The sequence below is a fragment of the Numenius arquata genome, chromosome 19 (assembly GCF_964106895.1).
Source record: "Numenius arquata chromosome 19, bNumArq3.hap1.1, whole genome shotgun sequence".
In the NCBI taxonomy this organism is placed as follows: Eukaryota; Metazoa; Chordata; class Aves; order Charadriiformes; family Scolopacidae; genus Numenius; species Numenius arquata.
The window spans coordinates 7,597,476-7,624,800 of NC_133594.1; the positions used below are offsets into that span (position 1 = coordinate 7,597,476).

The 27,325-nt window shown below is 51.7% G+C and overlaps 2 protein-coding genes across 3 annotated transcripts in view; one reads left to right on the forward strand and one right to left on the reverse strand.

The window, feature by feature from the left end:
• Positions 1-1,129: 1,129 nt before the first annotated feature.
• Positions 1,130-6,917, forward strand: BARHL1 (BarH like homeobox 1). Its single transcript, XM_074161271.1, has 3 exons — positions 1,130-1,571; positions 4,882-5,104; positions 6,623-6,917. The coding sequence occupies exons 1-3, from the start codon at positions 1,130-1,132 to the stop codon at positions 6,915-6,917; spliced, it is 960 nt and encodes a 319-aa protein (XP_074017372.1).
• Positions 6,918-13,193: 6,276 nt separating this feature from the next.
• The window catches only part of DDX31 (DEAD-box helicase 31), a 48,550-nt gene continuing 34,418 nt past the window's right edge, over positions 13,194-27,325 (reverse strand). For both annotated transcript variants that reach the window (XM_074161045.1, XM_074161044.1), the window contains exons 19-20: positions 23,944-24,124; positions 13,194-13,629 (exon numbers count right to left, since the gene is read on the reverse strand). In XM_074161045.1, coding sequence (XP_074017146.1) covers positions 13,479-13,629; positions 23,944-24,124 — 332 coding nt within the window. In that variant the 3' untranslated portion in view covers positions 13,194-13,478. The remainder of the gene's footprint in view (positions 13,630-23,943; positions 24,125-27,325) is intronic.

The following is a 27,325-nucleotide window of genomic DNA, read 5'->3' on the forward strand; positions in this document are numbered from 1 at the left end:
GATGGGCTAATTGCGGGGGGAGGCGAGCAGAAAGCAGCAACCCTTCGACATCCCCCTCCCCGCCCCCCGCCTCCTTACCCCCCTCTTCCCGCAGCTAATCACCCCATTACGAGCCCCATCAGCGGGATAATGACAGCAAAAGAGGGCGGAAACCGCCCGGAAAGCGCGGGGATCCGGGCGGCAATTAATTCCCGTTAATCAAGCTGCAAGGTGTCGCCGCCGGGGGAGTGACATCCCCCAAAACACCTCCCGGCCAATGGGCGAGTCCACACCGGGGGGTGGGGGGGACATGTGGGGGGGTGTGCCTGGGTCCCCGAACCGGAGTGGCACAAGTTCATTTTTTTCCCCCCATTTTCCCCCGTCCGTCCCCCCTCCCCGCCCCCCCGCGGAGGGTGAGGCGCTCTCGCGGCTGTCCGAGGTCCTGAAGGCTCCGGAGTGACTTCGGCGTCGGGAGCTGTCCGAGGTGCTGAAGGAGCCGCCGGCTCCGGAGCGACTCCGGTTCCCCCCCCCCCGGGGCTGTCCGAGGTGTTAGCGGGGAAGCGGGGGGGGGCGCCGCGGCGGCCCGACGGCTAGCCACCCCCTCCGCCCTCCCCTCGCCCTTCCCCATTGATTTCTGGATCATTAAGTGGTTAAGGCGCTGCGAAGCATCACTATCGATCGCTGCCTCCCCACCTCCGGCTGGGAGACCCCGGGCTGCCCCCCAGCCCCGCGCCGCCGCGGCTCCGGGCAAGGGTGGGGTGGCCGGGTAAGGGGCCGGGACCCCGGGTGAGGTTGGGGTCCGTCCCCCCTCGCCCCCATCCCCTTCGCGGCCAAAGTTTGACTCTGCCTCCCTCTCCCCCCCTCTTCTGTCTGTCTGTCTGTGAGTGCAGCTGGGCGCGATGCTGAAGACGGAGCAGCCCTGGATCTAACGCGCGGCGCCTCGGAGAGCCTTGCAGCAATTGTTGCCCGGATCCCAGACTGAACTTTGCTCTTTTAATTATTTTTTTCTAAAATTTTTACCTTTTTTTTCCTTTTTCTTTTTCTTTTTTTTTTTTCCCCCCTCCTGTTATTGTTAATTATCATTATCAAACCGCTTCCGCCGCGCCCTCCCCGCCAATGCCCGTGTGAGCGCCGGCACCTCGCGGGGGCCATGGAGGGCTCCACCGGGTTTGGGATCGACTCCATCCTCTCCCACCGAGCCGGCAGCCCGGCCGTGCCCAAGGGGGACCCGCTGGTGGGCGACGGCCGGTCCCCGCTGGAGCTGAGCCCCCGCTCGGAGGGCAGCAGCGGGTGCCCCTCGCCCCGCTCGCCGGGCCGCGAGTGCCTGGAGGCGGCGGGACCGCGGCCGGGCCTGGATGCCCACCTCCAGCCGGGACAGGTCTCGGCTCCCTCCCAGTCCCGGACCGTCACCTCCTCCTTCCTCATCAGAGACATCCTGGCCGACTGCAAGCCTCTGGCCGCCTGCGCGCCTTACTCCAGCACCAATGGACCTCAGGAGCCGGCGGGCAGGATCCCCACCAAGCCAGGGGAGGACTTTAGGGAGAAAATGGAAAAAAACACCAGCAGCTCCTCCTCGGACTCAGAGTACAAAGGTAAGAGCCGCTCGCCCCGCTGGGCTTTACACGGCGGGCAGGGCGGCCTGGACCCAAAGCCTCCAGCGGCCCCTAAGCCTCCCGGTGAGCCAGGAGCTCGCTGCGGAAACGGCTCCGGCGATGGGGGGGGGTCGCGGCACCGGTCGCCCCCGAAATGACCGCGGGGTCGGCACCAACTTGGGAAAACTTGGGGCGTCGGTACTCGATGGGGCTCGGCCCTTCCCTCCGTGGAAGGGGTTGGAGCGATCGATGTTTCGCCAAACGCGCCCGGGGAATCCGCCGGGCTGTTTTCCGCGGGGAAGATCCGGCCGTTTCGTTCCTACCGGCGGGGAAAGGGGAGAGGAGAACCGGAGGCGGATTTCTGTCTGGGGAAGAAAAAAAAAAAAAGAAAACAATGATAAAATAATCACGGTTTTGCCGGGTATTTCCCCTGCTCCAGTGAGAAACGAACAAGAAAGTCAGCAGGGTTTGATTCGATTTGTATTGTTTCTATTATTATTTTGGAGATGGCTTAAAACCGAGCACGGCAGCCAGGGAGCCCCGGGCCGCATCCACGGCGCCGGCGGGGAGTGGAGATGGATGCGGCGGCTGCTCGCCCCGGGCCGGGGGCTTCGGCCTCCCGGGCCCCTGGTAGCCCCTTCCCGGCCTCTTCCTGAGACAGCCGAGGCGAGGGAGGCACGGGAACAGCACGGGGAAGGGGGGAATTGGGGTCGGTCCTGGTCCCCCGGAGCAGTTTATCGCGCGTGCCTTCGCCCATCCCACCCCCATCACCCCTGGAAAAACTTTCACCTGGGAAAATTGTTTGCCGGGTGTTTGCGAAGGGAAGGCAAAGGGACACGGTTGGGGGGAGAAAGGGGAGGCGATGGCACCTAATGGAGCCGCTGAATTTGTGGGGGGCTGGCATGAAAGGGGGGAACGGGCCGAGCCCCGGCCCGGCTGCAAATTCTTCTCGGCCCTCCCGGAGCCGCCGCGCTGAAATCCCGTTCATGGAGATAAAAATATTCGCCCGAAGGAGCCTCCAAACGCGGCGGGAGCCGCCGGGCACCGCGAGGGGATTTTCGCTCTGAACGAAGGACGGAACCCCCGGCCGGTACCGGGGCTGGAAGTGACCCGGGAGAAAGGCCGGGATCGGTCCCGCCGTTTTCAAGGGCCGGGATCGAAAACAGCCGCGATTCCCACCTTGGCGTTTTGTTTTCGCCTCCCACATCCCCCTCCCCGAATTCCTTCGGCTTTTCTCCCCTTCCCCCAAATCGCCGAGACGCGAAAGAAGCGAGGGAGAAGAGGAAACGCGGGTTCTCCGCAACCCCCTAAGCCGGCCGAGCCCGGGCTGGGGGCGTCGGTTTTGAGTGGGGGCCGTTACCGCAGCCGCGCTCGACTCCTCGCCTGCCCCTGCCACGGGTCAGCCACGGCCACGGTGAAAACACCGCTTAAGTAGGGGGAAAAAACAGCCCTTAAATAGGAGGAAAAACACCGCTTAAATCGGGGAAAAAAATGCGGCTTAAAAGGTGTAAAAAACCCCACAGTTTAAAGGGGGGGAAATTACAGCTTAAATGGGGAGGAAACCACATCTTAGAGGAGGGTAAAAACACCGCTTCAATGGGGTAGCGGGCGAAGGTCCACGCTCCCAACGAGATCTCTTTTTGCTGCTTTGAAAATAGCTTTTCCTGGGCCAAAACGCCCTTAATTTACCCCGCAAAGGGGCTGCGGGGCCGGGCCTAACCCACAGCGGCGGCGGCGGCAGGATTTGGTCCACGCCAAAATGCCGATAACCTGTAATATATTTATATATATATATATATATATATTTTTTTTTTTTTTTTTTTTAAGCTAGGACTAGCCGGGGGAGAGCGCCGGAGCCGGCGGGGGAAGCCGCCACCGCCACCGAGCGCAGCCCTTTGGCCAGCAGGAACTTTTTTAGGAGCCCAGGGCCATTCGGGGGCCGGGGAGGATTCGCCTTCCCCTCGGGCGCGGGAGGTTGGACCCGGCTTTTCTCCGCGGCAAAACTCCGCACAAAGTTTCGGGCCTTCCCCGGGAGGAAGCGGGGCCGGGACCCCGGGACACACACATATTCCCCCCCCCCCCCCCAACCCCGGCCCTGCCCGGTCCGGTCCCGGCCCCTTCCCGGGGCCGCCGCTTTCCCCGGGAACCGGAGCCGGGTCTCCGTGTTTTAAGGCTCGTCCCCGTCTGGGGCTCTGTCTGCTCGGTCAGAGCCGGGATTTCTGGTTGAAGGGTTTCGCTCCCCGGTGGCTCAATTAACCGGATTATTGTCTTCCTACAGAGAGAAATCAGCTCGCGTTCGGCTCCAGCCCTGTCCCTGCCAGCCCCCGCCACCAGCAAATTTTAACATAAAACCCCGTAAAAAACAAAACCCAAAAAACAAACAACCAACCAAACGCCGCCGATTTGTATAAACTGAGACTTTTCGCCACATAATCTCCTCCAGGACGATGGGGAAGGCGAGCACAAACAGAGATTTATTTTTCTTTCTTTTTTTTCTTTTTTTTTCTTTTTTTTTTTTTTTGTCGTCTGCTCGGATATTTTCCTGTCACCTATTAATGTAAATTCCCGCGTCGCTCCGCCGGTGCGTATGTATCGGCCGCGCTAACGAACCGCCGCCAGCCCGTCTCATTCGGCATTTTTTGAAGATAAATAACAGCGCGGGCACGGGCTGATGGAGCCCCTTCCCCGGTATTTCGTTGTGCGCCCTGGAGAGGTTTGTTCTGTGCCCCGGCAGTATCCCCGGGAGGACGGAGGCTTCTCCGCGGAGGTGGAGAAGCAGCACCACCCCGGCCACCTTCCCCTCCAAAAATGTGGGCTCCCAATTTTAATTTTGGGTTAGTTTTGTTTTGGGTTTAAAAAAAAGAAAAAAAAAAAAAGAGAGAGAGAGAAAGGAAAGAAAAAAATAAAATACCCAAGCATCGAGAAAGCTGCTGGGTTTTGGGGAACAAACCCAGAGCAGGGTCCTACCCCGCGAGAAATGCGGGGTGAGGAAGATGAGGGGATTTTTTTCCGGGCAGGAGCGCAGCAGGACCGGGCCGGGGCTCCCCGCAGCACAGCCCGGCGCTCCGGCCCCGCTCCCAGGCCCGTGGGACGGGGAAAGGCCGGGCCCGGCTCGGGGACCCCGTGAGTCCCCCGTGAGCAGCCGGGGTTAAAATTTACGGGTTTGTAGAGTAAATGCGCCGTGAGTCCGACTCCGTGCCTGAGCCCGTCTCTTCCGGCTCATGGCTGCAGTGGGTTAACCCCCTCTTTTGAGGGTATTTGCCTTCCCTTCCTGCCCTGACCTGGCCTCTCTTCCTCCCTCTCGGCCCAGTGAAAGAAGAAGGGGACCGAGAGATCTCCAGCTCCCGGGACAGTCCCCCGGTGCGGCTGAAAAAGCCGCGCAAAGCCCGCACCGCCTTCACCGACCATCAGCTGGCCCAGCTGGAGCGCAGCTTCGAGAGGCAAAAATACCTGAGCGTGCAGGACAGGATGGAGCTGGCCGCCTCCCTCAACCTCACCGACACGCAGGTGAAAACGTGGTACCAGAACAGAAGGTAAAAAATACACCCTTCCCTCCTGCCCACAGCGCCCGGGTCCCGTCCGGCCCCTCTCCCCGGCCCCGCACCCCCAAACCGGGCAGGGCTCTTGTACCTCAGAGCCACCCCGTCCCTTCTGGCACCAGGAGAGATGCCGGTGTCCCCCTCCTCTCCCCGGGGGCCTTTTACCCCAAAGTAAGGGGGAGAAAAGTGATGCCGGGGCAGGGCAGGTTTGGGGCGGGGAGGGGGGGGGGCGGCAATCCGTGCCCCCAGCCCCAGAAAGCCTGGGAGGCAGGACCGGGCTTCCAGCTAAACACAACAGCATAACACATCGGTCCATTAATAATAGATACCAATTACTGCTTTGGGCATCAATAATTAACACCCCTTACAGTAATTACACAATTATTATTATGATGAATAATTTACTGGTGGAAATAGGTTTAGCGCTTCAGCGACAAATCTGTGAAAGGGCTGGAGACGTGATGGCTTCAGTGGATTTACCCGGGTGTCCCCGCCGGCGCTTCCCCAGCCCCGACCATTGCCACCGCCACAAAACGAGGGACCCCCCCGGCCGCAGCCCCCACCCCGTCCCCTCGCTCCCTTCAGGTTTTAACTCCCTCATCCCCCCCATCGTTTCCACTGCTGTCTGCAAAGATCCGCGACTTATCAAGACGTTGGGGGAGTTTAGGGGCGGCGGGGGCTGTGCGCCCACTCCCTACCCCCTCCCTTCCCAAATCCGTCCCGCAAGGACACGCCGGAGCCGGGCCGGTGCCTCCAGCCCCTTTCCCGGCCCCGCTCCGAGATCCCGGGGCTTCTCCATGAGATCCGACCCACACACATATATACACACAGCCCCCTATATCTATATGTACGTATATATACATATATATAAAAATGTACATATATGCCGCAAACGAATGCCTCGGGACGCTGCCCCACGCGTGTTCCCCCGCGACAGCCCCGGCCCAGGGAGGGGTCCCAGAGCCCCGGGCGGCGGAACGGGGCCGCGGCGGCCCCGGGCCGGGACATCACAGTGGCAGCATCATCCCCGTTCAGCGGCGGGGCTGCCAGGTGAAGAACACCCCGTGGCACGGACGAGATGTCACACGCAGTTCGTAATCTGCAATCTGGAATTTACACCCCAGGAAGGGGCTGAATTGTTGGTCGCGATTTATATCGCAGGGATTTACACCCCGCCAGCGGATCCCAGCCGGGCTGTGGCTCCGGTGCCTCCGGGGAGGCTCCGTGGGTGCTCGGACCGGGCTGCCGCGGCGGGGACGCCAGAGAGAGAAGCCCCCTCTCTTCGTTAGTGGGGTCTACGACCCCCTGCACTGGGTTGGTCTATCCCACCCCATCCCATCCCATCCGTACAGGGAGGGACTGGCCCGGGGAGCCAGCGGCGGGAAGAAGGGACGCGCAAGGAGAGCAGAACCCAGGGAAAGGGGATGTGCGAAGCGTAAAAAGAGCTCGGGAGCGGCTTTTGGAGCATCCCTCTCTCCTTGACCCCCTCTCTCGGCTTGTCCCCCCGCCCAGGACCAAGTGGAAAAGGCAGACGGCGGTGGGCCTGGAGCTGCTGGCCGAGGCGGGCAACTACTCAGCCCTCCAGAGGATGTTCCCCTCGCCCTACTTCTACCCGCAGAGTTTGGTCTCCAACCTGGACCCCGGCGCCGCTCTCTACCTGTACCGCGGACCCAGCGCGCCCCCCCCCGCCCTACAGAGACCCTTGGTGCCCCGCATCCTCATCCACGGACTGCAGGGCGGCAGCGAGCCCCCGCCGCCCCTGCCCCCGCTGCCCGGCGTCCTGCCCCGGGCCGCGCAGCCCCGGTGAGCCCTGGCCACCCCGAGCAGCCCCACCGGCACCCCACCGGGCTGGAGGGGGGGGGGGGGGGGCTGGAGGGGGCCACCCCACCTCTGGGGCAGCGAGAAAGCGACAGACTCCCGCTCATCCCCAAATATATATATATATATATATATAAAATGAGACCTTCCCCCCTCCTTTTTTAAAATATATATAAAGAATGCAAAAAGCAAGGGCGGGTTTGGCAGGACGAAGAGCCGGCAGAGCTGCTCCCCCCCCCGCCCCGCGGGGCACTCACCGCCTTTACCCCCTTGTGCCCCCGAGGGGCAACGGGGTCGCTGCGGTCCCCGCCTCCCACCTGGGACTGAGCCGGCAGCACGGGCAGGGGGCGGCTGCTCCGGGACGGGGGGGGGGCTTTGCCTCTCCGCCCCCTCTTCAGGAACTGCCGGGGGGGTGTCGAGCCCCCTCTGCCACGGACTGCTTCGGGGAGACACCCCCCCCTCGCCTTCCCCGGCTCCCCGATCCCGGGGCACCGGCCCCACCGACGGGAAGGGCCGGGAGGGGGGCGGGCTGCCGGCCCCCGCTCGGCGCAGCGAGAGTTTGGGACGTCCGTAACTTAAAGAAAAAAAAAAAAAAAAGAAGAAAAAAAAAAAAGAAGAAGAAGAAAAAAAGCGGCGAAATGTAAATACGGTGCGCAAAATGTATATGAATTATTTATTTGTGAACCCTGAGGGCGTATTTGTGTAAGTGATTCTTGTCAGTCTGTATCCCGGGGCCGGCCCGGCCGGGGCGGGGGCGCGGGGGGGGTCGGGGCGCCGCGGCCGCTCCCGTTCCTTTTCCCCCTCCTTCTCCCCCCCCCCCCCCCCCTCCTTTTTTAAATGTGGAAATAAAACTTCTTTACAAACAAACCGGTCTCGCCTCCGCCGGCCCTTTCTTCCCCTCCTGCTTGTTTGCTCTGGCGGATCAGCCGCCGCCGAGGGAAAGGGAAAAGCAAAGAGAAGTTTTCCCACCTCCCATCGCAGGGACCCCCCCCCCACACACACACAGACACCCCTCCTCCTCCTCCTCCTCCCCGCTCCGGGGCTCGGCTCCCCCCGGGCCCGGCCCCAGTGCCGGCATGCGGGACCGGCCGCGCCGCCGCGGGGCTGGGGGCGGCGGGGAGCGGGACGGGCCCGGGAGCGGTGCTGACCGGCGCGGTGATAGCCGCGGCGCTGGTGAATTATTAACGCTAATCTTAAGTGTATAATTGCCTAAGTGCTTTAAATGATCGCTTTGGAAAATGGATTGTTTCCACCCTTTAAAAGTGTCGCTCATCTGGCCGCGGCCAGCGAGCCCGGCAGCTGGTCCCCGGGACAGCCGGGCAGCGGCTCGCCGTCTCGGGGAGCCGACAGATGGGCTGCGGGCTCAGCTCGCCCGGCTCCCCGCTCCCCCCGGCCCTCCGCCGCTCCCCCCGGCCCTCCGCAGCCGGCAGGCCGGGCTGGCTGCAGAGCCACCCCCTCCCTCTCCCCCGGCACCCACCGACTCTACAGCATCCCCCCTCCCCGGGTCCGGGTCCCAGCCCCATGCCCCCGGCCCGGCTCCGTCCCGGGAGCTTTGGCCCCGGCACCCCCGAGCGCCGCCGGGGGGGTTATTGTCGGCTCGGCCAAATGCACAGCCACGCCTGGAGGCGAGAGCCCCCGGCCTTTGTGGAGGGGGCTTGTTCCTTTGCATGTGAATGGGGGAGTTTGGTAAATCCCTGGGCCTCGGCTGGGGCTAGGAGGAGGAGGAGGAGGAGGAGGGAGGAAGGGGGGGGGGGGGGGGTCGCTCCCAGCTCGGGGTTAATGAAGTGGGAAAGGAGTCTTTCAGAGAGGCCTGCAAACAACCCCCCTCCCCGGGCAACAAACCCCCGTCCCAAATCCTACATGGATTGACTTAAACCCAGGGGATAAGTGCTTTAAATTAATCTCATTGAATAAGAATGAGGCCAAACAAAACTCTTTAAAATCATATTAAAAATCTATCAAAGGACAACTTGCAGTGGGTGTGCTTTTCATTTTGTGAGCGCAAAGGCAAGGAGCATACAGCAACCTTCCTTCCATTTACACAGCAGGAATGTGAATCAAAGACATTCTCTAATATTTAATTGTCCTTGTAGCCGTAGCAGATTCCTCCTCTTACATTAATGAAGTACAAGGCTTCGTTACACGTTTGTAATTGCAATATTTAAATTTGCCATTTCACATCTGGAAGAAGCTGGAAACTCTGCTGTAACAGCAGGTCTGAGCCAGCGCCGTGACGCAGTGACGGGGTCCGGTTTGTGCTACAGGGACGGTAGGAGAGAGCGGGGCAGAGCCCCGAGGAAACCAATGCTCTGGGAAGGGGAACGGCTGTGCTGGGTCCGACTGGGAAGGAAAGAGAGCAGAGGGGAAGCGAGGGCTGGAGCCGTCTCCTCCAGGGAGATCTCAAGCTCGGCAAGCTTCAAAATAAATCAGTTTAGGGAAGACACCACACGCTGTAGGCTCGCATTGGAGCGCACCGCACTCGCCACATAAACCACATTTCGTGCGGGAGGATCTCAGCAGCCTCAAAAGCTGCTGAAGGACCGGCCTCACCTCCAGCTTGTGTGTGTGGGCTGAGACAGGACCCTGCTGCCCAACAGCAGAACCCACCAGCACTGGTTCTGCACCTACAGCAGACCCAGACCAGGCTGGAAACTACTCATTTCCAGAGGCCGGTAGCGGGTGGGCACGATCCTGGCAAGTCCTCAGAGCTGGGACAGGCTGTGCTGGGTTGAAATTCGATGAAGCAGTAAAAATGGCGCAGTTGAGAAGGAGCACCATTCCCATTAAGGAAACCTTTGGAGTATTGCACCAGTTCTGCTCCACCGATTTCTCCCAGGGTACAGAGACTCCAACAGACAGGCTGCTGGTGGTTGGTTTCTATCAGCTCCAGGCTCTGCATCCAAGACACAAACCAGTTAGTGCAGCGGGTTTGCCAGGACCAAACACAGTCCTGGCTCTCAAGCACCTTCTGGGCTTTCACCCAGCTTGAGGGCCATCTTCCTTCCCTCCTGACACAGCTTTAACCAGGACCACCACCCTGGGAACAGACAAAGAACAAAAGCTGCTCCTCTGAACATGCCAGCACACACAAATGCAGTGAAATCAGCAGAACTGTTTCTAGCTGAGATATTTTATGGTTTTGTCTCAACACCAAAAATTATGCCAGAATAGAAAGCCCAGAACAATTGGTGCTTTTCCTGTCTTCACCCCAGGCTTACGGGGAAAATAAATTGTTGTAAACAGGGAAGTTCTGGTGCTTTCTACCCTGCTTAGTTATTGGGTGCTTCTCAGCAGTGGGCCTTGTGTTTGACCTAGACACCAGAAGTGCGGGTTCAACTGTGACCCTTGTACCAAGGTGACCTCCTCGCTTTTTCCTATCCCAAACCCTTGAAGCGTAAACTCAAGGTGTTCCAGCAGCAGAGGAGAGGAGGATGCGGGCTCTTATCACCGCCAAAGGACACAGAGACAGAAGAGAGCTGAGAAAAGGTGCAAGAGCATCTCTGGGGAGAGGCAGGACCCCAGGTGTGAGAGCTGGGAGCTGAGGAGCAGCAAGGAAGGTGAGCACAAACCGACTCCAGGTCTGACTGGCAGGAAGCTTTATACAAAAGCTCCATAGTGACACTATTTTCAGACCAAATGCAGCAACCTCAAGCTGCAGGGCTGCCAGGCCCCTACCATTCACCACAATTAAGATAAGAAAACAAGCCTGACCAAAGCCAACGCCGCCGCAGTCAAATGAAGCTGCGGTTTCACCGAATGCTGCCAAGAGCTGATCTCCTCACAATCACCGCAGAGGCAGCTCCCACCCAGCCAAGTCCCCTGTGCTGCACGCCACCTACCTCAGAGCAAGGGGGGACAAACTCAGGAGCAGTTCAGGATGATGTCCATCTGCTCCATGCCAGGGCTGAGCCAAGGGAACACACCGCGACGCCCAGCAGCTCCTCCAGCATTTGGGTGCTCAGAGGACCCTGGAGCCTCAGCACCCACAACATCCCTGCTCCACGGCAGGTACCACACCCTGCCCTGATGAAGAGATGCTTGGAGTCAAGTACCAATTAACCCCAAACCTACCAGGTTCTTCCTGAATGGAGTGAGGCACCAGGATAAAGCCAGCTCAGAGCCGATCCAGAGCTGCCAAAGTGTAAATAAGGGCAGAATTTGGTTCCCCTTGACCCAGCTGCAACTCAAACACATTCCGCACGTTGGCCTTCGAGCGTATTAAGGGCAAGCTTGGCTCAAGCTTCAGGTGCGTGCGCCTTTCTTTTAACAATCTCCTCTTCTTTTCTCTAATCACCCAAGTCATCCAGAGCTATCTGCTAAAAGATGGTGAAGCTGAAGGAAAAAGGCATTCTAGCTTTTTTTTTAAAAAAAAAATCACATAAAAAAAAAAATCATCATAACCGTTTGCAACGCTACATGCCCAGTTAATACCAAGGGCAATGAGATTTCCCAGCGTCTCTCACTGATGTGCTGTTGGCCTTTATTCCTATTATTATGAATTTGCCAATAGCCCCTATTAATTCATACGTGACAGTCAGCCAGGAAAAGGTCATATATTTTCCCCTCCTGCACAAGATCAGTTCTTCCCAAACTTACACTCTCTGCATCACTCCCTCTGAGTCATTTTCATCCTCAGGGGTTTCTTTTCTGCTTAAGTTGACATTTGCCTTAAACCCGATTGCTCTTCCAAACAGTAATCATAACAAAATCAGGTGGGCTTTGTTGTTATTTTATCTTAATCTAATAAAGATTCGCACCTTCATTCTCTCTGCAAAAACGCGGTTAATTTTATACTGGAGCCTTTTTAATATCTTTCTTAAGGGTTCAAAAAAGTATTGCAGTAAAATCAGCGTGTTTGGTAATTGCCTGGGAGGGAAAAAAAAACCAACCCCAACCTTTTGGTTCTCAAAAGTTACATTCACTTCAGAAATTAAACACTTTTGGGCTGATTGCTTCCCTCCTACAGCCCTTAGTGTGACTCACTATAGCCCAGAGTAGGTGCCCCCAATTCTGTATTCAGAAAGTGGGTGTAATTTTCACCTGGTTATACTCCTCTTTCAGTATTTTTTCCCTCCCGGCACCTGAAATTGCCATTGGATTTGAGCATTTTCTGGTCCTGTGTTAAACATGCCCGACTCGGGTCACAGGTGGGCTGCTCTTCCTCCTCTCCTTCCTTGAGGAAGGCACATGCAAGCAAAGGAAAGCTGTGTGTTGGCAGGGATTTGCACTGTTTTCAAATATGTACCGCCTAGCCTTGTGTTACAGGAGCTGCTGGAAGCAGCACAGTGAGGGGGACAGGGAGAGGGAGGTGGGTGCTCACCTGCAGTGGGTCCCGCAGGGGTTTGTCAGTCTCCCACAGGCCTTAGGGAGCATCCGCTCTGCCCCACGCAACCCCCCACTCCTTGCCAACTCAAAGGGGGTGTTTGTCACGGACAAACTAGAGCTCGGGTTCCATTTCATACATGTTGGGCAATGAGCGCTCGGCCCATTTGGTGCCATATTCTCAGCAGTCCCAATTCCGCGATGATAAACAAGGAAGAAGGCAAATGGGAAAAGCAAGAAGTGAAATCCATCACAAAACGTGATGGGACGTGCCCACAAAAGGCCCAGCCGAAGGAGGGAGAACCCTGGAAGCCAGGTTACTGCTGGCAAGTGTTAGCAAGAGCCTGAAAGGCTTTAACGTTCCGAGAGGTGAGACATTTCATACATACTCTGCGTCTTATAATGAGGTATGACAATACGCTGCAGGCAAGGAGAAATTTGGAGATTGCTGGATTCCACGTTGGCTCCTTCCCAGTGACAACGTTTGTTCCAAACTTAGGAGTTTTGACATGAAGTTTTGTGCCCATGAGCTCTGCCCCAAAGGGACCATGTGTCATTACACCGAAGAGCTCTCCACAATCCTACCGCTTGCACTGAACTTGAGGAGATTCCTTCCTTCCAGGTGGCAATATCTGACTAACGAACAGTGTCCAGGGACAGACCTTGCCCCAGCACACAAAGGACAGGAGGGAAGGCGGCAGCAACGTGGCTGCATTACCTGAGTCAGGAGCAGAAGTGTCCCCTTGTATAATGACAAGGGCAGCCTCCTCTCCCTCCTCTTAAACATGCTCCTGGAACATCTCCTCTGCCACTACTGTTTATCTGGTTAAAAATAAGCAAAAGCAAACAGATTGTGGAGTGTTTCTACAGGTCTTCCAAACAGGAAAGCATCTCCTGTCTGAGAACACTTGTCTCACTTTCATGTTACGCAGACATCACATTTCTCTGAAAAACATATTCAACCTTTTTTATTTTTCTTGCAAAAACCACTTTAGAAAAGCGGCGCATCTTTAGGAAGCCACATTTAATTGCAGCAGTGCAACAGGACACGCCTGGATTCGATTCCATTTGGACCTATGGAATGAGGGGGAGGAGGCCAAGATCCCCAAGATCCCTCCTACATTTGCCTGATAAATTGAAGCGCTGCTCAGTTGATTTGGCAGGTCACCCTGACCCCCGGCTGAGGCGCTCAAGCAGGTTTTGCAGCCAATGACTGGAAGGTCCCGGCTTATGTTGGAATCTGCTGGTTGCCAGGTTTTCTCTGCTTTTTCTTCTTCTTCTTGACCTTGGATACACCAGTGTCCATCCCACTGGAATATTCAGATCGCAAGATCTCAGCGAGGCGACGTTTGCCGTGGGTCTTCTTGAGAAGGTCAGACCTGGGCAGAGGGAAGAGAAGAGGGATTAGATTTCCTTCTCTCTGGAATGCTCTAGGTGGGTTACTTATTTTACAGCTGCGGAAAGTGACATTTGCGCATTAGCAGAAGAACAGCTTCCTTTTCTTGAGGCTTGATTTGAAATTCTGTCTCATGCAAAATTAGATATTGTTGTGACAGGTTTTCACAAAGGTGGCAAAATATCATGCCGTTTTTAAAAGCAAGCCTTTGTTCTGTACAAATGCTCTTGCAGGGGTGGCGGGGAGAAGGAGGGAAGGTTGTGCGCTGAAGGCTGATGAATTAGGTGATACAGCAGTTTGAAAATGGTAATAATAATAAAAACCCTAACAGCTTTAAGACATTGAACAATGGAAACATTTTATAAACAGAGCTTAAATCCAGAGCTTGAAAACACAAAAACCCCAAACAAACAAGCAAAAAAAAAAAAACGCATCAGGAGTCTAAACCCAACAGGCTCTTGTCTTGCAGTGTCCTGCAGACATCACACGCACCTTACAGCCTCCCTCTCCAGAGACCAGCTTTTGCACAGGTAGCTGCATTCTGCCCAGCCACTAAACTCCAACATGGATCTCCCTGCAGCCCTAAACTGCCAGCTATAAATATAAAAACCCCACTCAGCATTTTTCCACCACAAGTTCTGCCACTGTCCTGGTCTGTGACCTTGGGCAAATGTCATCCTCACTGCTGCTGTCACCCTCACTCATCTGTTTAAACTGCAGTCTCTTCGGTGCAGGACCTCTCATTCCCTACCATGTTCCCACGGTCCTGGGCACAATGGGGCATCCACAGCTGTTGGTGTCTGCACATCCCACTCTCCTCTTCATTGTAACGACCAGTAGCAGACCTCAAAAATTTCCAGAGAAGTGGACAGAAATCTATCTGTCCCTCTAAATATGACAAGGGAATGGAACAGAAGCCCCACATTCATGCCAGCATGCTTTTATGACAATACATGGACCTCAGCACTCCTAAAGGTTGCACCCTTATAGCACTGCCTCTCATGGTTCCTTCAGGTGCCCAGAACTGTGGTGGGGATCACAGGAGAAGGATGCAACAGATAATCCATTCACTAGGCCAAACACACACAGAAGGGAAGGGAAGCAAACTCTTGGCTGTCTGAGGTATTTGCTTGCCCCCTTTTCCACAGCTTCTTTTCCATCCCTGTGTAGTCTTCAAGGCTGGAGTGGGTTTGGAAGGATGGATCAGAACGATAAGAAGGATGGTGTGATGACTACCACTGAAAGACAGTTTGCCCTAAATGAGAAAGCCTGGAAGACACAGGGGAGAAGACTCTGCTACCTTTGGTGTAGCCTCCATTCTCACACTAACTAAACATTCAAGCTCTGCGTCGGCAGAAGGGCTAGAGACTGGACGCACCAGAGAAATAAGATGCACACCCACCACCTGGTTTGAACCTACAAAAGCTAAGGGCAAAAGACAGAATCAACTCGAAAGCAACTGTACAGCTAACGAAGCAAAGGCACTGTTGATAAAGCTGTACCTCCATAGCAAACCGCCTTCCTGAACACACAAGCCACAGCAGCAGGGAGGGACACTCGTGGGTGCACCCACAGCACCAAGCCAAGGTGTGCCCTCAACCAGCACTCAACCTCCACTCCAAAAACCTTGTAGTGCAGCTGTATCCCCTGCTCAGCCCCCTCCATCACCTGATAAAGTTTCTATTTGACACTTTCATTGTGTCTCCAAGCATCTACTACAGTAATTTGAGGGTTACCAAGCAACAGATCAGTTTACTTAACACCAGGGAACTATCTGCTGCAGAAGGACAAGTAATCCACCAGTAGCTGCCCGGCTGAGTTTCAGCTCAGCAGGGAGGTTGTCCAACACTTTATTATCAATCAGGTGAAATCATTACCCAATTAGTAAATCAATACCCCTTGCTGTGGTGATCAGCTGTACACAAAAAAGCAAGGATGCAGGGAAAAGGGAGGTTTCTCCCCCTAACCAGGGCCACAAAAATCAATGGAGCTGTGCTGTGGGACCTGTGCTGATCACCCAGAGAAGAAAAGTAGCCGTCAAGGCCCTGTTCAACCACGAGATGGAAGAGCCACAGGCAACAGCAGGAGTCTGCAGTACACCAGGAAAAGTGCACCAGGTCAAGATCCCTGGCCGGACCCTGATTCCTGTTGTAAACCTGTAAGTTCCCCTCTCTGCTCAACTGGTGAAAGTCTCTGGGGCTCTGCCAGAGCAGGCTCGATAACATCACAGGGGAAGGCGCCCTGTGGTTACGAGACAAAGCCCAGGAGAACAGAGCAAGACCTTGATACTCACCCTCTGAGCATCCTTGGGCAAGGTATTTAATCTCTTTGGCCTTTATGTCCGTTCTCCCACCTGATAACCCAGGATAACTGCATTTTCCCTGTTGCCAAAGGCTGGTGTGATGTTAATTTAAGAGAGCTGTGTGGTGATACTGTGGCAAAAAGCTTCACAGAAAGGCTGTAAATGTGAGATGCATTTGCAACACAGACAGAACCCATGTTCCCATCACTGGATAAACACATGGATTGTCAGCATTTTTTCCTGTGATCTCATGTCTAGATATCACGCTATATTGAGCCCTAATGAGAACACATCATGTTGGTAACGGGCAGAGAAATCCCCAGCCCTTTAAATCCCTCCCTCCAAACATAACAGTCAGTCTTTAGGCGGGGAACTACAAAACCGTGCAGCCAGGGGAACTTGCAGGGGAAAAAAAGATTCACTAATGACTGACCCGTCCCCATGTGCTACAGTGCCAGGATTTCAGCGGGGCTTAAAGGAGAAAGGAATGTTCAAACGGATGAGAAAATAGCCATTTTTATTAGCTGGGAGAAAATGAGACAGGAATAGGGAAGTCATAATTCAGAAAATGAAACAGCCCCAAGACACGAGTGAGGAAGAACCTGTCTCTGAACAGAAGGTATCTGACTTCTCTGTGCTACTGTCCAGCACACTGGGTGTTGAGTGCTGTCACATACTGGACGTCAGGCAGAAGCACCACTGACTACTACTCTTTTATGCTAGATGTGGGGCATCAGGACTCCCATAAAAGACAGCTGGGAATTGGTAAGTAGTCAGAGGAGCCAGCAGAGATGAGTTAGCACCACCTTCTAACTTCAAGTGGGGGACACATCATCCCTTCATTTGCAAGGCTTAACCCTAGATCCAACCACTGGTTTGGGCTTTATGTTCCAGGTATAGGGCCAAAACCACATCACCCTGACCTCTGTCTAACCACCTCATTAACAAGGCGAGAGAAAGATGCTTTGCATGGTGAGGAAGGGAAGGCAGAGAGCCTAGTAATTGCTTGGTATGGTTGAGGAAGCTCCCCTCCTCCTCATGGAGACGTAGCAAGGAATAAAAGACCCAGGTTTACAGCTGCCTGTGCACATCTGTAATTAAACTGCAACCTCACAAAAGCTGGTACCAAGAGCCTGAGCAGAGAGACAACAAGGAAACAGAGGAACTGTCTCCAGATGACTTTGTTATATCCTGAAAGGCCGGGAAAGACCAGGCGAGAGACAAACTTTTAAATACAAAAAAAGCTCTGCCCTCCTCCAGAAAACTGGAAAGATTTTATTTACTCTTTAACCATGAGAAACTTGTGAATCTTGCTAAATATATCACTGAATGATGAAAAGGCAGGAGAGGAGCATCTGTAAGAAACAAGACAGAAAAAGTGTCCGGCAAAGGAAACAGAATAAAGTCCTGCTTTTCTCTGCTTCATTCTCCTTTTGCCACCGCCTGCAGAGCCCGTCCCAGCGTGCTGCTCCCCTTCCCCAGACCACTCGGGAGCCACCGTGTCCACAAGGGTGCTGGTGCCATCCAACCCTCCACTTTGGAGCAAATCTGAATGATTTGGACCTGTCTCCTTTTCTGGTCCCTTGACTTTCAACTCTTTGCTTTATTCAAGAGTATGAGAAAAGATTCAAGGCAAATCTTTTTTCACATCATGAAAAAAAAACACCCCAAAACCCAAACAGGCGAACGCAGTACAGGTGATTTGCCTCTGGTGTTTCCAGCTCTGTCTTCTGCTCTGCCACATGACACTAACGCACCACAGAAGCCCCACCTAATATGCAACACACCTTCAACACGCTCAGTTTGTGACTTCCACACACCTTGTGTGATCGATGGCTTTGCAAGCTCCGAAGACACCATCTGCTGAATCCCACAATCACTAGCAACAAGATGGCAGAGCAACAGAGACTATTCTACAGCAAAAAACCCCAAGACAAGTATACTGAACCAAGCTTTGATGATGTTCAACATAGCTGAGATCCTGCGGACAGCTCCAAGGCACAAAGAGAAGAGGAAGAAGAGCATACACAAACCGTTCTGCTTCTGTGTAACATCCCATTCGTCTCCCAGGCATTACTGTAAGGTCATAAGAATGATCAAGTTTCACCAGCCGATTTTGTCAGATTGAATTTATTACAACACGCAAACCATCATCCTGGATTTGGAGACTCTCATTCAGGTGTGAACGGACCAAGTGACAACAGTAAGAAAAGAAATGAGTATCTGACACCATTTTTCATTTCAAAATTCTAATATGTATGTTTCATTGACACATCTGCTTCGTTAGAGAACTGAATCACAAGCTGATCTCCAAGCCACACACTCCTACGTGCCTGAGCAGTGGTAGATACACGTGCATGGCTTCTTGGACATCGTTTGATGGTTCAGCTAGTCTTTTAGCAAGTCACCTAAATAGTGAGCGAGCTTGCTCTTAGAGATGTCTCCTTCAACTTGGCTGGCACCGCCGTCTGTTCCTTTGTCTTGAGCTGTGTGAAATGCTGGTGCAATGCAGCGCAGCAAGTGCAGTGACCTTTAACCAATGCCCAGCACCTGCAGCAACCAAAGGCTCCCAAATTGCTCCAGCTGGGGAAGAAGGAGTATAAAGTTCTGACGCACAGTCCCAGAACTCATGGTGTGTCTTTGGAGGAGACAGGAGTAGGCGGTTTCATTTATCAGAAAACATTTCACCATGGATCACACCATCAATCTGCCTGACAGCATCTCCAACAGCTCTTTGAAACTGTGCCAGCAACAGAGCTGGGTTACCTCTGGGCCAAGGCTGCTGCAACACCTGCTTTTTCTACTTATAGTGTTGGATGAACCATCTGCAGCCAACGCAACCCTGTTTGGGTTGGGTTTTGTGGTGTTGTTTTTTTGCGGAGTGGGGGCAAGAAATTCATCAGCAATCCTACACTGCTCTCGACAAGTCAACAGATGGCCTAGGTACTCTGTTATCGGCCGACGCAGACACAAGCTTCCGAAGATCAAGGAAAAATATTACCCAGTCAGACTGAGCATCAAGCACTGTTCCGTGCAGTTGGAGCAGAGCAGTCTTCATGCAGAGACATGCTATAAGTAAAGCCCACCTTACACCTACTGAAGTCAACTGTATTTCAGCTACACAGAAAGAGACAAAAGCCCACAGCTTCACTTTCACTACCATCCCTTAGTCTTCACCCTATGGAGAAAGGACGAAAGCACCACTGGGGGGCTGGGAACCTCCCAGGATTCTGGTTTCCATCAGGCTCTTTCCCAGCCTAAGGACAGAATATATTTCAATTAGAGACAGCTGATCATTTTTTGGTGCATACCAAACAGCACCAAAGAGATTTTCCAGCTCCATGCACAAGCCCTGTTAGCTCGCTCAAAGATGGAGAAAAGGCTCTGTGCTGTGGCGGAACAGGACAGTAATAAAGGGCATTGCTGTATGCAGATAACAATCAGATTTTACAATTATAAAACTTTAATTTCGTAACAGGACTTTTTTTTACAACATCATGATGTTGTAAGCAGGACTCATCCATGTCCCTGAACTGCCTTCATGAAGAGTGATGCCAATGTTTCCTTTCGCAGCAGCCATGTCTCTTACCCTAATTTTTGGATCCGTTTGCACTCCAGTGCATGAATCCATGCTCTTACCTGAGCTCCAGTCTGGCTTTCTAGAGCAGACTGCCCAAAACGAGTGAAATTCCTAGTGGGCAGAATTCCAAACTCGCATTTTGACTAATTAAGTGATATTAGGAAAGCTGTAAATGGCAAGCAAAAACTGGCAGGCAAACTGCTTCTAATGATTAGACAATTGCTGTGCAGAGAGACCCAGCTGCAGCCTTGATTCGCAAGCCCTGTCAATAGAAGCCTTAGTCTTTCCAAAATTGTCAATGCCAAGACGTTCAAAAGTGGAATCAAGGATACGAGGTAGGATAGAAGGTAAAAGGGTACTAGCTTTCACCCAAAGGAGACTGCTGCCCCAGCCATACAAAGGAGGACACACAGGGCTACAAGGTGTATTTCCCAGCAGGAGTCTAATTATATCTGACCACTAAATGCTGAAGAATGAATTAGTGCAATAATCTTGCAGCCAAAACCTTAAGGGCATGATGATATCCATAGTCAGAGCAAGAGCATTTCTGGCATCAGAGACAGCCTGTAGCAATGAGTTCCACAGAAACTATTGAACTTAAGGATTTATCTCTTTCTTTGTAATGGCATGTATTCACAAACAAGACAAGTAAAGTTGCAACTCCTCATTACAGTGAAACCCTTTGGGGACATACACCAGTCTTCCAGAGTTCACAAGGAGAAAACAGACCAGCCGTTGCCACAGAATCCCACAAAACCCACTGATCCAAAATGCAAAAGATTGAGTAGCGCAGGGATGCTTGTTGGAACAGCAATAGGTCTTTGGCATCTGCATTGTGAAGGAGTCAAAAGACACGTCTATCTGGCATGTCAGCTACTTCCTGTGCACGCTGCTTCTCCGCAGTCAACGAAAGACAGTTAATCCCTGAATGGAAGAGGGATCAGCTTCCTTGCATCTACCCTCCAGTAAAAGCATGAGCCCAGACACTTACTAAGCTGATGTACTGTAACTTAATATACAGTATCTGGTTCGTGTGCTCATCTCTTACCTAAATACAGCATTTCAACTTTCCAAAAAATCACCAGCGATTATTTTTCCATCTTCAGTTCGGGTTTTGCAAGAACCACCACAGCTAAAGGGACAGTTGGTTTGCACAATGAGGTTTAAAAAACCATATGTGGAAGTTTTACATGTGCATTCAGAAGGAAAGGGCTGCTTCCACATTGCAGCACTGAACCATCGCACACCTGGCTGCTACAGCTTCCTCTCTCACCTTCCCCGAGCAGGCTCTCCAAGGAGGTGCTAAGCACAAAAGGAGACTTCAAAAGAAATGAAAAGTTTTCTTTGTCCTCTTAAGGAAACATTTAATGATTGCCTTTACCCCACTTTCAACCTGGACTGCCTGTTCTTTATTCTCTGGGCAGGTGCTGAGAGACGAGGCTTTAGTGAGCAGACTGATTAAAAACAAGTATCGGATGTTTGGAGACAATGTGAAATACGACAACCAACACTCGAGGTATCATCTGAGAAATATAATTCAAAAGACTGCTCTGTGACTATGCTGTTATAATTTCAAGCCTTGCATTTTACAATTAAAAACCATTTGTCTTCTAAATGGCAGGTTAAGTTCTGCTTTCTGTTTGTCAGCGTGAAATCAAAAGCGCTATCTTGAATTTATGGTAGTGGAGACTGAATTTAAATCTACATTCACTTTCTCTAAATTATCCTATAAATACTAATATATCTTCTCTCTTTGCTTTTTTGTTTGGTTTTGTTTTTTTTTTTTAAGCACCCACAGAGAAAGCTGATTAGAAACAAGTTTCACAGGCAAGAACAATTGTTGCATGTCATAACTTTGGCTATTCCTGCAGAGTCTTAACTTTCCAGACGCTCTCGGATTTGAAATCTGGAGCTTGAGCCGTGACGAACCTGTGCAAAGTCTGCCCACTTTCCCTGAGCTGCAATTATATGATCCACGTGCAAATGAGCTTTCAAATCACTCTCAGACCATTTGTTCTAACACCTCCGCATGCCCCAACCCCACGCGTCCTGTGCATAAACTACCTACTGTATCTTGAGCTTGTCTGTACTATAATAGGATGAAGACTTGGGGAGGAGGAACGCCGTCTAAAAGAGGTGCGTAACAAGAGAAAAAGTAGCTCTAACAGAGTAGCAACATCATAGGAACAGAGAGAGGCATTGTTGTGGGCCAAGTAATCCTGTGACACGCTACTGTCAGTCATAGCTTGACACCCTGCTGGGCCAGCAAGACATCAAAGCCCACCCCATACCATCTTACATGCTCTTTATCAGCTAATCAGGCTATTCTTCCTGAAATAAAGCTCTGTTAAATCCCCTGCTCACAGGGGCATTCCCATCCTGTTGCCCATCTGCTGGTGAGGGTCAGCTGAAGCAGGAGGCAGATCAGTGGCCCGTCCCTGGTGGCTTCTCAAAGCAGGACAATGCTGTCGCCAACTTTTTATTTGAAAATCCCTTCCCCTTGCTTTTTTTTTTTTTTTCTCTCCAAGATATGTACATGTGCAAGAGATGTCACCAGCCCAGGAACAATTATGTGGATTAGTGCTTTCATTGCACGGCTAAGGTTTGCTAATGGAGTCTGCAGCAAGAATTGCACGGAAAGAGTCACAACTGATCCCAATAAAAGAAAAAGAATTCCCTCCATTGAATTATTGCAGTGATTTTACAGGCAAGTCAGAAGTTTGTACTCTGCTGTTGAGCTAGGGAAGGCAGAGAGCCCTTAACATTGCAATCTCAAAAAGGAGGACTATCCATCCTGTGGAGCAACTCCAAATAGCTAGGACTGGATGCACTGAGCACTTTCAGCTCCTTTTCAAGCGGAGGAGAGGATCTGGGGGCTCTGCTCCTCCAGAAGCATCAGGGAGTCTCAGATTCCTTACCCAGTACCCAGGAACAGCCCTGTCCACACACCAGAGGAGACAGAGCTGTAACTCTAGGTTTGCTCCCAGACTTTCCCGGGAGAAATCCTACACAGAAATAATTTTGCCAGAACTATTTATATCTACAGGCAGCAGAGCACAAGTTTCTTGAGGGTTCATTCCTACCAACAGACCTGCCTTTTGATTTGGGCTTGTACTTATACAACAGTAGTTGATCATTTAATTCATAAATAAAAAAAATACACTGCAGTCCTCCCCTTTCCATCAGGTACTAAGCTAACGTCTTCTTAGGGAGAAGAATAAGTAGTCCAAGCTGCAGCTGACCATTCTGAGAGGATGGACACGATTTGTCCCACGGCAAACCTGACAGCAAGGAAACTGCTGGTGGAACTGCAGGAGAAAGCCTACAAAAGACTGTCTGTCCAGCGTAGAAAGGGGGATAAGAAAGGCCAGATGAGGCCACAGAAGGTCTTTAAAGAAAGTAAGAGACACATTTTGTTCCCAATACAGTTATAAAAGCAAAGAGAGGGTGACGTGGTCAAAAAAGACAAGGCAGGAAGATTATAAGATTATTTCTGTGCAGCAGATTGGAACAGGTGTAAGAAAGAAGAGAAGAACTGGTATTTCTCAAGGCCAGGGAGGAAGATATTATCTTGTGAGATAAATGGGCACTCAGTCAGTCAACTTCAAATTTGAGAAGCAAAAATATTAATTTCTCTGCTATTTCCTTGACACTTTCATCATCCCATGCCATACACCAACAGCTCTATCTGCGAGAGCCTTGCCCTAGACAGGGATGAGGACAAAGAGTTTCTACTGCAGGTGATCAGAGCCAGAGATCAGTGCTCTCCGTAGGACCATGCTACTGGAAGTGGGGATGTGAATGGAAAAAGTCTGGCACATTCTACTATGGAGGTGCTTGGCCACGACAGCAAGGCTATTGCTGGAGCTCTAGCAACCAAGACCTGCGCAAGACAGAAACTTCCAATATATGTGAAGTCTCGTGCTTTGCTCTGAACACTGCCTGGACCCTTCCTTATCCTTCAAGGTACCCCTGGAATGAAGTCTAAATAAATAAAAATCAGGCTGCTTCTGCTCATAAGACTCATTGGAACTGGTGTTTTCAAGCGCTTAGAAAAATGAAAAAGCTGCAGCGAACCCCAGGCTAGTCTCTGCAGGTGCATCCCCACACTCGGCAGCTTCCTTCGAAAAAGAGCATCTTTATCAGAAGTAAAACTGCGAAGTGAGCTGTTTGTTTGTTTTTGTTTTTCTTAAATTGAGTTCCCACTCAAATGTCCAAGCAAGTTGGTTTAATAAGTGTAATTTTTAGGCTCTCTAAAGCCATTGGAAAAAGGGGAATGAAACAGGCAGGGGAATTTGAAGGTCCCTTCCACCCCAAACCATTTTACGGTTCCTGGAACAAGAACCTTGAGGAGCAAAGCACACCACAGATTGTCATGTGACGTTCCTCACCTCATGAACATCAAGTTGTCCTACCTTTTTGGTTTTGGTTTGGTTTTCTTCTTTGAGGCAGCAGTTGGAAGAGCAGTCAGGTTCTGGGGGGCATCTCTCAGGCCAAAGCTCTTGGCCACATGACCCAGGTGGAGAGATTTGATGTGGAAGATGTGCTTGAGGTTCCTGGGATACGTGGTATAGGCACAAAGAAAAGACTGCAGTGCTGAGGGGGGAAAAAAAAGAAGAAGAAAAAAGTGAATTCTGTTTGCTACTGCATTTTTATATATATACATTTAAAGATTCAGCTGTTCCAGCTGAAAGGACATTGGTCTTGTCCTTTGGGACATCTTCTGGTCAGCAGCTGGTAGAAAAGGTTGGTTATGTTAAAAATCTGTGAAGGTTGCGTAGTACTAGAACAATCCTGAAAGGAGAAGGTAGGTGGTGGAGAAGTGTTAGGGACTGAAATAAAGCTACATTCAGTTGCCTTAGGTTTGCCTCTTGCAAGGATGCCCCCTCTGCCAGAAAGGGTGATGTTTGTAGCACATCTTGCAAGAAAATTCATTGACATCAAATGGTAGCAGACAGAGGGAGAGAGGGAATGGAGATACAGGGATGAAGAGAGGGAAAGAGAAGCATGGAGGTGGCATAGGAAGACTCCTCTGATATTACAGTCCATGCATTTTTTTTCACCAGTTACTAGCTAGTCCCTTATAAATATCCAAGAGCCAGATGGATTTCCTGACTCATCATCGCACTGAGAACAGAGCTCACTTTCTCAAAAGGGAAAAATAATAGAATTGTGTGCAAATTTCCCTTCACATCTTTATATTCCTGTAATGCCCTTCCCTCAGGGCTCATTGCTCTAAAGACGATCACTAATATGAACGCTACCACTGCTCCTCCACGTACCCAGAACGTTAACTACACCCAGGCTGTCCTCTCTGCTGTGGGGAATAGTGGGACTTTTCCTAAGGAAATTCTACAGCTCAGAAAATGCCCCTCCCTTCAATCCCCTGCTGCTCCTCTGCTTGTTAAACCTCCTGTGCCTCCCCAGCCCTGACTCCAGCCACCACCTACATCTTTCTCTCCCCCGCAGCCCCTGACAGCAGCAAGCTCTAAACTCTAACCTCTCCTGCCCTTGCCTGTTGAGCCACCGGACCAGCAAGTTTGCCCACAGCTTACGTCTAATCTCTTGGCAGCAGCCGGAGATTGGAGTTTATGAACAGTAATAAAAATGTCATTTTAGCAGATCAGCTCCTGGAAGGACCCAGGGAATCCATCAAAGCTCTGTTTACTGAGTAAAGCGAACTCCTTTTCCCAATCGATGAGAAGAAAAGATTGAGTTTTTTGCACCTTCTTCCCCATTTCACAACGCCACTCTTTTAGAAGCATCTGAGCATCAAGAGACCTGTGTTTTCCCAAAAAGAGAATGCTAAATTCCAAATACCCCGTCTCATCTGAAGGCCAGCCCTCTGAGGGCTTATAAACCACCTCAAATGCTCTCAAAAACCCTATTCTGCTGCTTTTTTTTTTTCATAAAGTTATCGGTCAAATTCACCTGCTATGAGAAGGTGTAACTCTTCAAAAGGAACAATATGAACTTGCTCCTGCTAAGAATTTGGTCCCGTTGGAGCTAATATAGCTGTCTTTCCCACAGCATTTGAAATGGTTGATACTAAAGATCTGTTATTATGAAGGCTCAGCTCACCTTCCACAGTTCTTCAGATAGGAAAGGCTGCTGGTACTAACTCCGCAGATCAGAGTTAGAGAATCAAAGTGTCAAAGGCCTCCTTCTTCCCAAAGTCCTGACAGAAACTGCCAGACCCAGTCCTGAGTCAGAGCACGCAAAACCAGGGAGAGCTGTAAGACTCTAACCCAAAGCTGAACTAATGGCCCTGCCCTACCAGCAGGTCGAAACCTCAGCTCACACAACTGTCTTACCTCTGAGGAGCTCAGAGCTGCTAACGTTTATTACAGCACCCATGAGATTTAAATGGAGACCTTTGTGGGCGAGATTCTTTTTTTAAAATCTCTACTATCAGGTCTTTAGACCTCTCAGCGTTGCCAGAGTCTTGTCTTCTGGGCTTTTATGTGCAATTATGGTGGCTAAATATTAAAAGCTGCTTTTTTAAAGTTCTTTTATAATTTTGTGATCAAAGAGATAAGAGCTTTACGAAAACAACACAAGGAGACTGGTAACAGTGTTGGTCAAACCATAATTCATGTAAAGGGTACATCACCTTAACGCCACAGGAGCAAACTGCCTGAGCTGTTCCTGGTTTTGCCACACCAGTGTGAGTCTAAGGCAATGCATACTGGTCTGTAGTGGAATTCAGAGCAGTTTTAGATTGGTCCTTTGCACCTGCACATCCCTGCTTTTCTATAGGAAATGTAAGTGTGGAAAGTCAAAGGTGAAAAAAAAACACGAAGAGAGCAACATATGACAGCAGTTAGATAGTTTAGTTTGTTGTTTTTTTAAACAGGGGACAAAAGGGTAATGATGTATGAAAGTGAGACAGGTGACATAACCTGTGCCCCATGCTCTCAGCTGGCAGCCAGTTCCTAGCGTTTGCCCCTGAGGGCAACCTCAGCCTCACGGCTGGATAAACCCAACAAGGCACTCCGCCAGCGCAGAGAGCACGTGGGAACGGGAAGGAAGGACGCACCAAGACAGCCAAGGATCCAAGCATCATGCCACAGCAGGGGGCTCCTGTAACTCATGTCCCTCTCAACACACAGGTGCTGAGGACAGAAATGATAAGGCAAAATGCTCAACTATTGGCTGTAAAAGGGGGTAGATTTAGATTAGACATTAGGAAGAAATTCTTTCCTGTGAGGGTGGTGAGACACTGGCCCAGGTTGCCCAGAGAAGCTGTGGCTGCCCCATGCCTGGAGGTGTTCAAGGCCACGTTGGATGGAGCTTTGAGCAACCCGGTCTGGTGGGAGGTGTCCCTGCCCACGGCAGGGGGGTTGGAACCAGATGAACTTTAAGGCCCCTTCCAACCCAAACCATTCTATGAGTCTATGATACAATGGTGAAACATGGGAGAAAAGCAGTGTTTGCTTCCTTACCCTATCTGTAACCCCAGTGGCATGAAGGATCAGAGTCTTCGGAGCTCTACCTGTCCCCACAGCTCCAAAACAGAGAACCCAACACCATACAACCCTTGGGATGAGAGTCCTCCACTTCCCAGAAGGGGCTCCACATTTCATGAGATCCATCTTTCAGGTAGCAGGGCCCAGCCGTACCCTCCTCCCACCCATCTCATTGCCGATCAGTCAATCAAGTTTGAAGGGCAGCACCTTCACTGAACCATTTGATTTGAGTTTGGAAAACGTGGGACCGAGAGGCAGAAGGGGTGAGTGGGCAGGGAGCCACTCGCCTTTTGAAAGCGGGCTGCAGTCAAAACACTGCTTATTAACA